The sequence below is a fragment of the Helianthus annuus genome, chromosome 13 (assembly GCF_002127325.2).
Source record: "Helianthus annuus cultivar XRQ/B chromosome 13, HanXRQr2.0-SUNRISE, whole genome shotgun sequence".
Taxonomy (NCBI): Eukaryota; Viridiplantae; Streptophyta; class Magnoliopsida; order Asterales; family Asteraceae; genus Helianthus; species Helianthus annuus.
This window is the reverse complement of record NC_035445.2, coordinates 107,705,757-107,721,141: the sequence shown is the minus strand read 5'-3', so window position 1 is coordinate 107,721,141 and position 15,385 is coordinate 107,705,757. Positions and strand designations below refer to the sequence as shown.

The following is a 15,385-nucleotide window of genomic DNA, read 5'->3' as shown; positions in this document are numbered from 1 at the left end:
TGGTTTACGTCTTGACATAAATTTTGTTCCGAAAAAAGTAGAGTTGAATATAATACGTCTTAATTCGACGGTGTAAATTAAAGTAACTCTGTGTTTTGACCTCGTGGTAACACGCACCGGGTAAAATTAGTATTATTTAAATATTATTATATATCTATCCTAAAACCCAAAGTAACATCTCTTAACCTTGGCCCTTTCACTTTGTAAAACACTCATTCCTAAAACCCAAAGTCATTGATGTTTACATCTCTTAACCTTGGTCCTTTCACTTTGTAAAACACTCATATTTACTCAATGTGTTTTCTTTGTCATTTTTTGGCTTTTTTTTTCTTTTCAAAAGCTCTAATTAATTTTTTTTTATTACATTTGCCGGTTTTTCTTTTATACATGTTTTAAGCTTTGAGCCCTTTTCTGTTTGCAGTTATCCTAGATAAGTTGACAAAGTTAATCAGGAGACTCTTCCGTGGTACTTACTTTTTGCGGATGATATTGTGTTAGTTGTGGAGAGTAAACAAAGCCTGAATGCGAGGTTAGAAGAGTGGCGAGTAACTTTAGAGGGCAAAGGTTTAAGGATTAGTCGATCTAAAACTGAGTATTTGTATCGTGACTTTAGTTGAGTAGGCAACGACGAGGAAATTAAGTTCCGCAGGTGACTAATTTCAAGTATCTAGGATCATTTGTTCAGAGGAATGGGGAGATAGATAGTGATGTTACCCGCCGCATAGATTTTCTAGTTAGATTACTTTAGTTATTATCTATTTGAATTGTAAAAATAAAAGTTGTATGTGGCATGTATATGGTATGTTTGTTGGGTTGGAGTGGTTTATACCGAACCAATCAGAGGAAACTACTAGATTTTTTGGTTTCAAGTATGTGATACGGTTGGCCAGATGTGTTGTCTGTTCAGACTGGAAGGTATGGGGGCCGGCTGATGCCCGGCTTGGCCCGGCGCCGGACCCCCACACCGCCCCCCTCACCCGGCTTCCATCTCAACCGGCGACCTACAGCCGGGCCCGCCGAGCCCACTTTTTGAATTATAGCCGTTACAAACGGCTCTTTTTAATAATAAAAAAAATTCCTTTTTTTTATAAAATCACCTATTTTCAACATTATTTCCCCACTTTCAACCCAAAACCCTCTCACTTTTATACCAATTTCTCCCCACTTTTATAAAAAAAAAATATCTTTTTATCCACAATGGCTTCTAATCCTTGGTGGCCCTCGTCTTCGGATGACGAAGAGGAGATGTTTTTCGCAAACGCTGTACTACGGGCGGGACAGATCTAATCGAAGAGGAAGAGGAAGAGGAAGACTTCTCGTCTGAAAATGTTATCACCAGACGAATACGCATTAACAGAGACCGCCAAGGTTTTCATTACAAAATTTCATTGTCCTTATTTTTTTTTAACTCGTACTTATATATTTTATACGACAGGAGCGCACGAGAAATTGGTGAACGATTATTTTTCGGATGAGCCACTTTACAACGCCGACATTTTTAGACGAAGGTTCCGAATGAGTCGCCGCTTATTCACAAGGATTGCCAATGATTTGGCGGGGCTAGACCCGTTTTTCACACAACGTCCTGATGCTCGAAATTATGAAGGGTTTACAACGTTACAAAAGTGTACTGCGGCCATTCGACAACTGGCGTACGGGACAGTGGCCGACGCTTTGGACGAGTACTTACAGATGTCGGCAAGAACTACGCGGGAATGTTTGTATCGGTTTTGCCATAATGTGGTGAAACTGTATAGCAAAAAATATTTGCGGAAACCAAACGCGTATGATGTTCAACAGTTGTACCAAGCTCATGAAGCAAGGCACGGGTTTCCGGGAATGCTTGGTAGCATTGATTGTATGCATTGGGGGTGGCATAATTGCCCGACTGCGTGGGGCGGCCAATATACGCGAGGTGATCACGGCTATCCAACCGTGATACTTGAAGCTGTGGCATCACAAGATTTGTGGATATGGCATTCTTTCTTTGGTCTCCCTGGTTCACTCAACGACCTCAACGTGTTATACCAATCGGCCATCTTTACCGATGTCGTTAATGGAACGGGACCGGACACACGTTTTACAGTTTCTGGGGTTGAGTATACACGTGGGTATTATCTTGCTGACGGGATATATCCGTCTTGGTCTACAATTGTGAAGACTATTCCATATCCCGAGGACGAAAAACGGAAAAAATTTGCCAAGCGTCAAGAAGCTGCAAGAAAAGACATCGAACGTGCTTTTGGTGTCTTACAAAAAAAAATGGGCCATCGTTGCACAACCGGCACGTGCGTTCACCCCAAAAAGGTTGCGTCTTTGTATGTACGCTTGCATTTTGCTCCATAACATGATTATTGAAGACGAAGGTCGGGCGATTTGTGAGTATGATGAGAATGCATCTTGGGGGAACACTGTCCCGGTTGATCCCCCACAACAGGATTTAAACTCGTTCTCGCTAACAAACGACTTCACGCATGCAAACCTTCAACAAGATTTGGTAGAACATATTTGGAACAACGTTAACATGGCGGACGGTGACGGAGCCGGAGACGAAGACGAAGACGAGTAGTGTGTTTGTTTTAAATTTTTAAATCTAGTCTTTTTTTTTTTCAAATTTTAGGTAGCGTAATTTTTTATTTTTTAGGTTATGTAATTTTTATTTATGTTATGTAATGGATTTTATTATCTTCCTTTATGTAGTATTTTTATTTAAATGTTGAATACTTTTTATAAAAAATAAAAGTTAAAGAAATAAAAGTTAAACAATTAAAATGAATTAAACAATAAAAAATATGTGGTAGGGCCCCATCCTCCATCCCCCTCCATCTTCAATTTGGCTCATCCCTCATGAGCCGCCTACGTGGCGCCTACGTGGAGGCTCATCCCCGTGGGGATGAGCCAAACCATACCCACTAGTCTCATAGTGAATCACACACCACTAGAGTTGACTATGACGGGACCAGAAGAATTGTGATATTTTTACGTGTCGTGACAGAAAAAGACGCTAAGCATCACCCATCATATCTTCATGTTATTCGTCCAGGGTTCTTGTAACATCTCTATGTCGGTTGCATCTATGGTTCTATACATATAGATATAAATATGATTGGAGATATTTTTATGTTATTTTACATATCAAGGGACTTTACAATAATGTAGTAGCTGGATAATAAAAACACTTTTATATATAAGGTTGTACAAAGTGATTTTTATGTGTAAAACATACGAAGTATCTGAGGTCACACCATATAGAATAGTTCATTCAAGTGTCATACCTAACAACTTTGACCCAATGTTGTAACATTAAACGGACCGTTATTAGTTTAGACACACTTTTGTAACTAGTTTAAAGGTATTTATCGAGTCGAATAAGTCAAACTTCAGTTTATCGAATTTGAAGTTTTGAAATATGGATTAGAATTCGCCGGAAATTCGAATAAACCGATTTGGATAAGCTTATTCAATTTCGAGTCGAATTTGGGTTTATTCGAATTAGGAACCTAAATCCGAGTACCTGGAATAAATACTAAAATGTTTAAATGCTAAATCAATACCGTTTGACTAGAATTATCAGTTACTACGCGTCGCAGGCTATTATTATTTATAAATAATAATAATAGTAATAATAATAAATATTTAAGACGTGTAACCCTTTCGAATCATTAGGGTCAAAAGTACGAGTTGTCACAAATATGTTGTTATTTCTGGGGACTTAGCTGAGTTAGTTGGGGTATGTGTCTTAGCCTTATGTTTATTGAAACATTGGCGTTTGGATCATACAAGGGAGCAATAAGTTCCTTGTTCTTAGCTTCTTGCTGTGTCGTATTTTATGTTATCAGCTTTTTAGTTATGTAAAAACTGTTAAGTAATATACGGGGAAGCTAGAAGCTGTGAACTCAATTTTTTGTTATGTGGTTTGGAGCTTGTTAGTGGACGCTACTCGTTTGATGTGTTAGTTGTACTAAGCGGCGAGGATGTGACTAATGGGACAACGCCACCGAGAAGGGTTTTATTACCCTAGCCCTCCAGCTATAAACAATCGATAAATGAGCGTTGCGACAAGACACGGACATTCCCCATGCTGCTGCGGTTCCCTCTGGTTCGTTCCTAACATGTTGTTATATATCTAACTAGTTCGTGAATTTATTTAAAACTTACCCCATAGATTTAACGAGTCTGGTGACATTTAACGGGTTCGTGCAAACGTTATAAACCCAACCCACCTACACCAAAACCTAACTATTTAAACAACTTATCATCTTCATCTCCTCATTTCTTCATCCTCATTGTTCAAAACCCTAGCCCCGTTAGTTTTATCTCACAATATACACACACATAACCTGCATAACCAAGAGAGAGAGTGAGATTCGACCGAGAGAGAGAGAGAGAGAGAGAGAGAGAGAGAGAGAGAGAGAGAGAGAACCGAGGGAGAGAAAAGCGAGATCGAGACGGGTGGTCTCCGGCCACCTGGTCACGACGGCAGGGAGGTGGATCGAGTGGAGGTATGGTAGGTGATTGATATGTGATGACGATGGCGGTGGCACAGCGGCGGAGCAGTGGTGTGTGGTACAGTGGCGGCTGGTTACGGCGGACGGGTGGTGGCGGTGACCGGGTCCGAGCAGAAGGGAGGCGATAGCAGAAAGCTAGGGTCTCTCTTGAACCCATGGCATTGGCCTTGGTTGTGTATCGACAACAGCAACAACGCGTAAGTTTGTCTTTCGGGTTTCTGTTTCTGGCTACAAGCCATCTGTTGTCGTTTCACATATGATGTTTTTGTCTTGGTTGTGGTTGTTCTTGGGTGGTTTAGCGACGATGTTATGGCGGTCCGTGATCGGGGTGCGTTAGGGAGTGGTGGTTAGCGGTGCAATGTGGCTGATGGAAGTCTCGGGTTGTATCTTCCAAGATGGGAGTGGAGACGGGTCTTGGTCTCTTGGTCAACTTCAGTCAAAGCTCCGGTCAAACGGGCAACTCTGGTCGAACAACAGGTTGAACGGTCAACTATGGTTAACGACTTAGCCTTGGTTAGCATGTGGTTCGAGGTGTATGTGTGTGTTAGGCTAGAGGGTATGGTGGAGGATGGTCCGCCACGTAGGCGCCACATCATAGTCATTCCAAGGATGGTCCATCCCACAAAACTAGCGAAAATGGGAGGATGGTCCTAAATGATCTTACCCCACCACTTTTATATTTTTTTTAATCTTCCACTTTTTTTTTTAACTTTTAACAAATAAATTAATAAAAATATTTTCATTAATATTAAAAAACAATACATAAACTTAAAAAAAAAACATAAACTAAAAAAAAACATAAACTTAAAAAAACATAGACTAAAATAATTTGATGCTTCTTCATGATTTCGGTTTGTAGTTTTTTTGAACATCGAACGATTCGGCTTGGGATAATATCGACATCCATCGTTATTATTTCCCATTCCTTGAGCGAAATCTTTTCATCGGACAATCGGACATTTTCGCGTAACTTTTCTCCCACCACACCAGACTTTTTTTCGATGGCCCGCTCCTTCGCCTTCGCCTTTTGGGCCCTGACCTCGGTGTACGTTTGAAATTGTGCCATAAACTCGTCCATCTTCGGGTCCACCTTTTACTTTTCTTTCTCCTTTGCTCGCTCCTTCTTTGATATGTCCTGGCCCGGGGGACGCTCTGCTTCGTGTATGGCGTATTCTTCTTTGTCGAACTCGTCGTCATCGTTTAAGTTTATCAGACACCTCGCGTCCGATCCACCGACGCTAAAGCTACCCGATTACCGATGTCCTTTGCCGCTTCACCATCTCCACCTCGTTGGGAATCAGCGCCATTTTTTGTGCGTTCGCAAAACTTCTCACGCGCGAACGTGTGCGAACGAGATATTACCATTGTTCGCCTTGTACATCTTCAACGCCTTTTTAAACACATCTTCGTCGTTCATGCCGCTACGACGCCCACTTGAATATATTTTATTATATTCATCGCAAAACTTATTGACGAACCCATTCATTTTTAGCCACTTTGATGACACCGAGTTGATATCTCGATACGGGCCTTGGTCCATTAGCCCAAGGAACTTTGCCAAAACCGCCTTTCAAAACCCGTCATCCGTTTGATTTTTACTTATAACATATGTTACAAAAAATAAAAAAAACTAATTCTAAAAAATATAAACTTAAAAAAAAGTTAGTTTTATCAACCTTTTGTCGGGTATGTAGACGTGCCTATGTAAGCCTTAGCTAAGGCTTCTTCTTCGATTGGCGTCCACGGTTTCGCCTTTGGTTTGAACGGTTGCTCACCCACCACTTGTTTGCCTTTTCTTCGTTTGCCTTTTTCTTTTTGCGGTTGGGTTTCGGGAACAACTTCCACATCCTCGTTGGGTTCGGATCGTTCGGGTTGCGTCGGGTTCGGTTGGGGTTGCGTCGGGATCGGTTGGAGATTAAAAGCACCCCGCATCATCAAATCAGTTGTTGAAGGACTTGATTTTGAGAGAATTGAGAGAATTGGTTCGGTGAGTGTTGGAATGCGGCAAACGCGTTTGACGGATATTGAGAGAATTGGTTCGGTTCGATCGTCGGATAATATCCCGAAACCGAGAAAACATTCGGATGGGTCGGGTTGTTGGGATTGTTCGGGTTGTTGAAGGGATTCATGGTAGAATATAAGTTTATAAAAGTGGAAGATGTTTTATAAAATATAAAGGGAGAGAGATGAGAAAATAGGTTAAAAATGGTGAATGGAGGTGAAAAAGGTTTGAATTTATATATTTGGGGAATGTTACCGTTGATTTTTTTTTGAATTTCGTAAATTAATTTTTTTTATTTAACTGTCATAATCAGCGACGGGGGGGGGGGGGGGGGCACAATTTTGGATCGTATCAAACGTCTTGATTTCGCCGGTGAGGACGGGGACAGGGGGGATCGTGTTTTGGCGGCGCCGGTCCCAGACGGTTATGGGGACATACCTCATACCGCACAGCCTTACTTACACGTTTGATTATTACCTATAAAATGTGGCCCCCCTTCGCTGAGTATGACCGTTAAATAAAAAAAATTAATTTACAAAATTAAAAAAAAAATCAATTTACGAAATTAAAAAAAAAATCAACGGTAACATTCCCTAAATATATAAATTCAAACCTTTTCCACCTCCATTCACCATTTTTAACCTATTTTCTCATCTCTCTCTCTTTATTTTTTATAAAACATCTTTCCACTTTTATAAACTTATTTTCTACCATGGATCCCTTCAACAACCCAAACGTCCCCAACAACCCGAACAATCCCAACAACCCGACCCATCCGAATGTTTTCTCGGTTCTGGGATATTATACAACGATCGAACCGAACGAATTCTCTTAATATTTGTCAAACGCCTTTGCCGCATTCCAACACTCACCGAACCAAATCTCTCAATTCTCTCAAAATCAAGCCCTTCAACAATTGATGATGCGGGGTGCTTTTAATCTCCAACCGATCCCGACGCAACCCGCTCAACCCCAACCGAACCCGACGCAACCCGAACGAACCGAACCCGACGCAACCCGAACGATCCGAACCCGACGAGGATGTGGAAGTTGTTACCGAAACCCAACCGCAAAAAGAAAAAGGCAAACGAAGAAAAAGCAAGCAAGTGGTGGGTGAGCAACCATCCAAACCAAAGGCGAAACCGTGGACGCCAATCGAAGAAGAAGCCTTAGCTAAGGCTTACATAGGCACGTCTACACACCCGACAAAAGGTTGGTAAAACTAACTTTTTTTTTAAAGTTTATATTTTTTAGAATTAGTTTTTTATTTTTTGTAACATATTTTATAGGTAATAATCAAATGGGTGACGGGGTTTGGAAGGCGTTTTGGCGAAGTTTCTTGGGCTAATGGACCAAGGCTGGTATCGAGATATCGACTCGGTGTCATCAAAGTGGCGAAAAATGAATGGGTTCGTCAATAAGTTTTGCGATGATTATAATAAAATATATTCAAGTGGGCGTCGTAGCGGCATGAGCGACGAAGATGTGTTTAAAAGGCGTTGGAGATGTACAAGGCGAACAATGGTAATACCTTATTCGCAAACATTCGCACATGGGAAGTTTTGCGAACGCACCAAAAATGGGCGCCAATTCCCAACGAGGTGGAGATGGCGAAGCGACAAAGGACATCGGAATCGGGTAGTTTTAGCGCCGGTGGATCGGACGCGACGTGTCACATAAACTTAAACGATGACGCCGAGTTCGACGAAGAAGAATACGCCATACACGAAGCGGAGCGTCCCCGGGCCGGGACAAATCAAAGAAAGAGCGGGCGAAGTAGAAAGAAAAGCAAAAGGTGGACCCGAAGATGGACGAGTTTATGGCACAATTTTAAACATACACCGAGGTCACGGCCCAAAAAGCGAAGGAGCTGGCCATCGAAGAAAAGTCTCGTGTGGCGGGAGAAAAGTTACGCAAAAAGGTCCGATTGTCCGATGAAAAGATTCGGCTCAAGGAATGAGAAATAATAACGATGGATGTCGATAATTATTCCGAGCCGAAACGTTCGATGTTGAAAAAACTACAAACCGATATCATGAAGAAGCATCAAATTATTTAAGTCTATGTTTTTTTTAAGTTTATGTTTTTTTTTAATTTTATTTTTTTAAGTTTTTGTATTGTTTTTTAATATTAATGAAAATATTTTTATTAATTTATTTGTTAAAAGTTAAAAAAGTGGATGATTAAAAAAAATATATATATATAAAAGTGGTGGGGTAGGACCATCCTCCCATTTCCACTAGTTTTGTGGGATGGACCATCCTTGGGAGGACTATGATGTGGCGCCTACGTGGCGAATCATCCTCCAAGGGAGGATGGTCAACATACCCTCTACTCTAGCCTAATGATATCTACCGAATGATATTTTCATGTAAAATATATGTAACATAATTGTTGAAGTAATGAGTCAACTCGCGAATGGACCGAACCGATAAGTGGGTCAAGGGGAATCGACCAAATTGGTGACGTTATTACTTGTGGGACTTTTTGGACTATATTTGTATATATAAACACATATGCAAACGGTTATATATATATATATATATATATATATATATATATATATATATATATATATATATATATATATATATATATATATATATATAGGGGTAGGCTATAGAGAAAACCCACTTGTGTTGTGTAAACTCAAGAAACATTAGTAAAAAATCCATGTAAACTCAAGAAATCTTTCTAAAAAAATAGGAAATGTAATATACATACTGATACGTGGTCGAAAACCGGTGATTGTAATTGCTTAATTTGATGTTTATACATATGTTTTAATTCCGAATAGCCTACTTTTGATTAGATATTTGTTTTGAAGGTCTAGTAGAGTTTAAGGAGCTTTTCAGGAGCTTTACAGGTCACCGGGATGAAAAACGAGCCACCGGGAAGCGACACGGGTCATCCGGGAGCAAGGGACGCGAAAAATAGAAAGTGAAGCTTTGGGGCACTGTCGCCGACGGTCAGTGCATTTTTCCGTCGCCAGAACCACCGTAGACAGCAAAGAAAGCCGTCGGAAGAAAGTGAACATGTGCACACCGTCGCCGACGGGGCTTGGCCTCTAGCCTAATGATATCTACCGAATGATATTTTCATGTAAAATATATGTAACATAATTGTTGAAGTAATGAGTCAACTCGCGAATGGACCGAACCGATAAGGAATTGACTAAATTGGTGACGTTATTACTTGTGGGACTTTTTGGACTATATTTGTATATATAAACACATATGCAAACGGTTATATATATATATATATATATATATATAGGGGGAGGCTATAGAGAAAACCCACTTGAGTTGTGTAAACTCAAGAAACATTAGTAAAAAATCCATGTAAACTCAAGAAATCTTTCTAAAAAAATAGGAAATGTAATATACATACTGATACGTGGTCGAAAACCGGTGATTGTAATTGCTTAATTTGATGTTTATACATATGTTTTAATTCCGAATAGCCTACTTTTGATTAGATATTTGTTTTGCAGGTCTAGCAGAGTTTAAGGAGCTTTTCGGGAGCTTTACAGGTCACCGGGATGAAAAACGAGCCACCGGGAAGCGACACGGGTCATCCGGGAGCAAGGGACGCGAAAAACAGAAAGTGAAGCTTTGGTGCACCGTCGCCGACGCCCATAAGGGCCGTCGCCGACGGTCAGTGCATTTGTCCATCGCCAGAACCACCGTAGACAGCAAAGAAAGCCGTCGGAAGAAAGTGAACATGTGCACACCGTCGCCGACGGGGCTTCAGGCCGTCGGCGACGGTCCCTCTATGATGCAGACGCACCAGTTTGTTGTTTTTAGTGGTTTTGACGAATTAAAACGGATGGGGACCAACTATTTGGGGGTTACACACTCTTGGGAGGTTTGAACTTGATCTTGGAGCCAATACTCATCATCTATCACCTACCAATTCCATCTATCATCAAACATGCAACCCGAATCATCATCATCCATCTCACCATCAATCATCCAAACCCTAGTTCCATCAATCCATTCATCCATCCGTTCATCATCACCACCTACCCAAACCCCAAACCTCATCATTCACCATCCTCAAGGTTTCAAGATGTTCAACTTCGAGTTCTCAACATCCGGTGATCAAGCTTCTTCAACCATGAGCGGCTAATCATCTCGGTTTCACCCTGGTGTAGGTAGTTGTTAACTTTAGGGTTTCGCATTGTTCTTGTTTCAACTTAGTGACAATTTGTGTTTGATTTTTGAAACCTTTGACAATAGTTTGCATTTGTTTCGTATTCGTAAATTGTCGAACGATGTTAAAAGTTATGACTTTACGAAATGGTTATGTGTAGTATGCATTGTCTTGGTTAGGTTTTACTTGTGTTGATCATAAAGTGTATTCTTGTCCGTTTCTCAAAACGTTGATAGTTATTAGCACCTAAGTCACGGTACACTAAATCCGCTAATCATACACAATTGAGTTGGATCTAAAAACTTGTAGAAACCCTAGGTTGACAATTACCGAAACCGGGTGTGAACCCTTTTTTTCTCATTATCGTTTATTAATCAAATTTTTGTGCAATCGTTAATTTTTAGTTGTCAATCAATTACACCAATTTCTTTAGATTAAATTCACATCTCTCAATTAAACAAAAATACAAACATTCTAGTAAGCTTCATAAATTATGACACTTTTGATAATTCAATCGAATCTATTCACAAACCACATACTCTTCGTGGTTCGACCCCTTGCTACCACTAACTATTTGTTAAGGGTAATTTGGGCTTATAAATATTATCTTTGACCGGAGCGCGACACTCCGATCAAATTTTGGCGCGTTGCTGGGGAGTGCGTGCGCTTTGTGTTTGGATCTTTGTTTGAATTTGCGTAATTATCTGTTTAAGTTGCGTAGTTTTTCTTTGCAATTTGTCTTTTTCCTTGTTACGCGGGGTGTGTTACTTGTGCAGGTTACAGGTAGTGTATGCATATGTGGAACTCCGGGAGGACTTCACCTTTAGTCTACGAACCGGAAATCGAAAGAGTAGCAAGAAGAAACTTAGCAAGCCGGTTAGAAGCAACACTTGCTTCTAATTAAACCAACCAAACACCACAACTTACACCGACCATTGAAACCGATTCAATGGTGAACCAAAACCAAAACCAGAACCAATTTCAATACTGAAGCAACTTCAATCCCGCCCAAAACGTTCAACCTATACCTCAAGAGAGACCGGGTGGTAATAACAATACCGGACCACCCACACCACCTTTTCAAAACCAAAATCCCAACAACACCCAAAGAACACCCCCACAGCAAAACCTTCATCGACAACAATCCTTACCCCTAAATCTGGATGATCAGAATGTCAACTCCGACAGCTGAGGCAACCGAGATCGTGGCAATCCTGCGAACGAAGACCCATTCTTCAACATAGACGATTTAAGGAACGCCATTCCCGATGATGAGCCGTTTAGTATTCCCGGTTATCAATAGCCGGAACATGTAAGCATTCATACGGAGAATTCGAACGATGGGGGGTACTATAATGATCGGGCTAACGATGACGAGGATTGGGGATACGTGAATCGGGGTAATGGCTACAATGCAAGAGGGTATGGAGATGAGGAATTTGGCTACCAAAATGCCAATTATGTTGGGGAGGATGATTACGGGTATGGGGTTGGAAGAAATGACGGTTACGAGAACAACCGTCAACCACGAAACAATTATCAACGGAACCGGAATGATGGGTTTTACAACAACAACAATGTTAACCCTAACTGGAGTCCTCGTTTCGTGGGAGGGGGTAACCAAAGGGGTAACCAAGGTGGAAATCGAAGAGATGATAGAAGAGGTGATAGGGGCGGTGATCGAAGGGACAATCGAAGACCGGGTGATCAAGAAGTAAATGGTCCACAACGTCGTCAACAACCTCCAAGGGGAGTGAATGACCGTTTTCGACCGATAGTTACCGAAAATGACTCTCCGATAGTGTGCGAAAGGAGAATGTTTGATTGTAAACCACATTACATCGACATACTTCCCCACTTCAATGGGAGGTCTAATGATGAGCCGTATACGCACTTGGCGGAGTTTTCGTCTATTTGTAACACTATCGGGGGGCACAACTTTGCACTAGAGGAGGCCAAACTTCGCTTGTTTCAATTTTCGTTGAAAGACAAGGCAAAGCAATGGTTTCTCACACTTCCGGCGAATAGCATTCGGACATGGGGTGAGATGCAACAAGCCTTTTTAGATGAATACTATTCGATGGCGAAGACCGACGACGCTAGGGATGAAATAAGGTCATTTCGGCAACTATCGAGTGAACCGTTGCATGAAGCGTTCACTCGATTGAAAGAATTGATGCGGAGATGCCCACATCACCAAACAGAAAAGTAGGAATTGGTGAAGTGTTTTGTACGTGGGTTGGATGACACGACATGGAATCGTCTCGAGTCGACGAGTAACGGGACCCTTTTGAGCAATCATGAAGATGAGGATTGGGAGTTTCTTGAGCGGATGAGAAAACGGTCAAAGGAAAAGGAGTCGGCTGATAGAGCTAAGAAACATCCCGTTTCCCGATCATTACCCGATCTCGATTCTAAGGATCAGATTTCCACTTTAGAACGGGAAATGGCTCACATGAAAAAGAAAGAGGTGAATGCGGTCCAATTCGCAGTGTGTGAGGATTGTGGAGATATTGGCCATACGACCGATCAATGCCCAACGGGGCCGGGTGAGTACACCGAGGAAGTCAACCAAGTGTTCGGGGATAGAAAGAACAATGACATGAACTCGAACACTTACCATCCCGGATTGAGAAACCATCCCAACTTCCGATATGTGATTGCCGCGAATCAAATGAACCCGAACTTTCAACCGGGCAACCAAAGCGGGTCATCGTATCAAAATCGCCAAGGTGGTAACCAAGGGGGTTATCAACGTAATTACAATCAAGGGTACCAAGGTCGGGACAACAACTACCAAGGAGGGTACCAAAGGAATTACAATAATCAAGGCGGTAATGGAAGCGGGTCAAACAACCAAGGGGGTGGTAATGATTTGAATGCAAAGATGGATGCGATGCTTTCGATGATGCAAGAATCCAAGAAGGAGAATGAGATTCGAGACAAGCACATGAGGCATTAGCAAAACAAGTAGGCCAACTCGCGGAGGAAATGGCTCAAGTGAGAGGAAGCTCGGGGAAGCTTCCAAGTGATACAATGGTGAACCCTAAGCATCAAGGGTCAAACTCAAGAAACACACGTGAGGTACCAATTAATCAAATTTCTTTGCGTAGTGGTCGAGTCATAGTTAGTGGTGTCGAGCCACCATCACCCGAGTTTGTTGAGGGGGTGGTGGAAGATGCGAGTGATGATGAAGGTAAAAACGGTCAAACAGGTCAAAAGAAAAATGATTTTAAAATTAATAATAATACTCCCATTGTGACCGTTCCCGTCCCCAAGGCTAAGGAAAAGGGTGTAGAGGCTAATACCGCCCTTACCCCGAAGCATTGAAGGGACCCATTAAAAAAGTTGTAAACAAAAGAGGTCCACAACAAGAAGAGTTGTTGGAAATTTTCAAACAAGTAAAAATAAACTTACCTCTTTTGGATGCAATTAAACAAGTACCGTCTTATGCTAAGTACTTGAAAGAATTGTTTACCCAGAAACGAACTCATAAATTTCCTAAAAAATTAGATTTAGCCGAGAATGTGAGTTCGATTCTTTCGGGTGCACTTCCACCTAAGCTCCAAGATCCGGGTGCGCCTATCATTTCAATTCAAGTAGGCGATTTCAAAATTAACCGGGCACTTTTAGATCTTGGTGCTAGCGTGAGCATTCTACCGGGTAGTTTGTATGACCAATACGAGTTTGGTCCACTTCAAACGTCAAACACCACCGTGGTGTTAGCTGATTTGACACCTAAATTACCTCGTGGAATTGTTTCGGATGTGATAGTAAAAATTGAGGATTTTTACTATCCGGTGGACTTTTTAGTACTTGATTACATGGCCAAGGACCCAACCAAGCAACCTACGGTGATTTTGGGTCGACCGTTCTTAGCAACCGCAAATTCTCAAATCGATTGAAAAAAAGGAACGGCTGACATGACATTTGGAAACCGAAGGTTGAGGTTGCATGTTTTTTCCAGACTTATGAACCCTCCACTTGATGATGAATGCTATATGGCAGACATTGTTGATACGTGTATACCTCTTTGCGACACAGTCGTGGATGGGGAAAACACAATGGAGGACTGTTATATGTTTGACAGGTCACAGGTGGAGGTGGAAAGGAGCATAGACGAAGAGGTGAAAAGCCTGGAGGTGCTTGCGGTTAGAGAAGGAAAACCGACATGGACGCACCAAGTTGAGAGTTTACTGGAGAGCATTGATACTAAATTGAAGCCGTCATTAGTAGAACCTCCAGAAGTCGAGTTGAAGGCATTGCCGAAGCATCTCAAGTATGCTTACGTTGGTGATGGCAATACACTCCTGGTTATTATTGCATCAAATTTAACCGCGGAGCAAGAGGAGAAATTGATGGATTTTTGGTCACCAATCGGGCGGCGATTGGATGGACCATTGCGGATTTGAAGGGTATTAGTCCCTCAGTGGTGATGCACAAAATCATCACGGAAGAGAATGTGACTCCCGTTCGAGATGCACAACGAAGATTGAATCCGAATATATGCGGGAGGTAGTGAAGAAGGAAGTGCTGAAATGGCTCGATGCCAATATCATTTACCCGATCTCGGATAGCCAATGGGTGAGCCCAACACAGACGGTTCCAAAGGAAGCGGGTATACAAGTCGTCAAAAATGACGCAGGTGAAGAGGTAGCCACTCGGCCGGTAACCGGGTGGCGAATTTGTATTGATTATAGGAAGTTGAATACCGCAACTT

General features: G+C 41.7%; 1 protein-coding gene across 1 annotated transcript; it reads left to right on the top strand.

Moving 5' to 3' along the window:
- The first annotated feature begins 1,515 nt into the window (after nucleotides 1–1,515).
- Nucleotides 1,516–2,346, top strand: LOC110901467. The gene has a single exon (XM_022148294.1). It carries the CDS (start codon nucleotides 1,516–1,518, stop codon nucleotides 2,344–2,346), a length of 831 nt encoding a protein of 276 aa, XP_022003986.1.
- The last annotated feature ends 13,039 nt before the right edge of the window (nucleotides 2,347–15,385 follow it).

What these genes read in the sequence shown, in the direction of transcription:
- LOC110901467 (XM_022148294.1), top strand. Translation starts at nt 1,516, where the DNA reads ATGAGTCGCCGCTTATTCACAAGGATTGCCAATGATTTGGCGGGGCTA.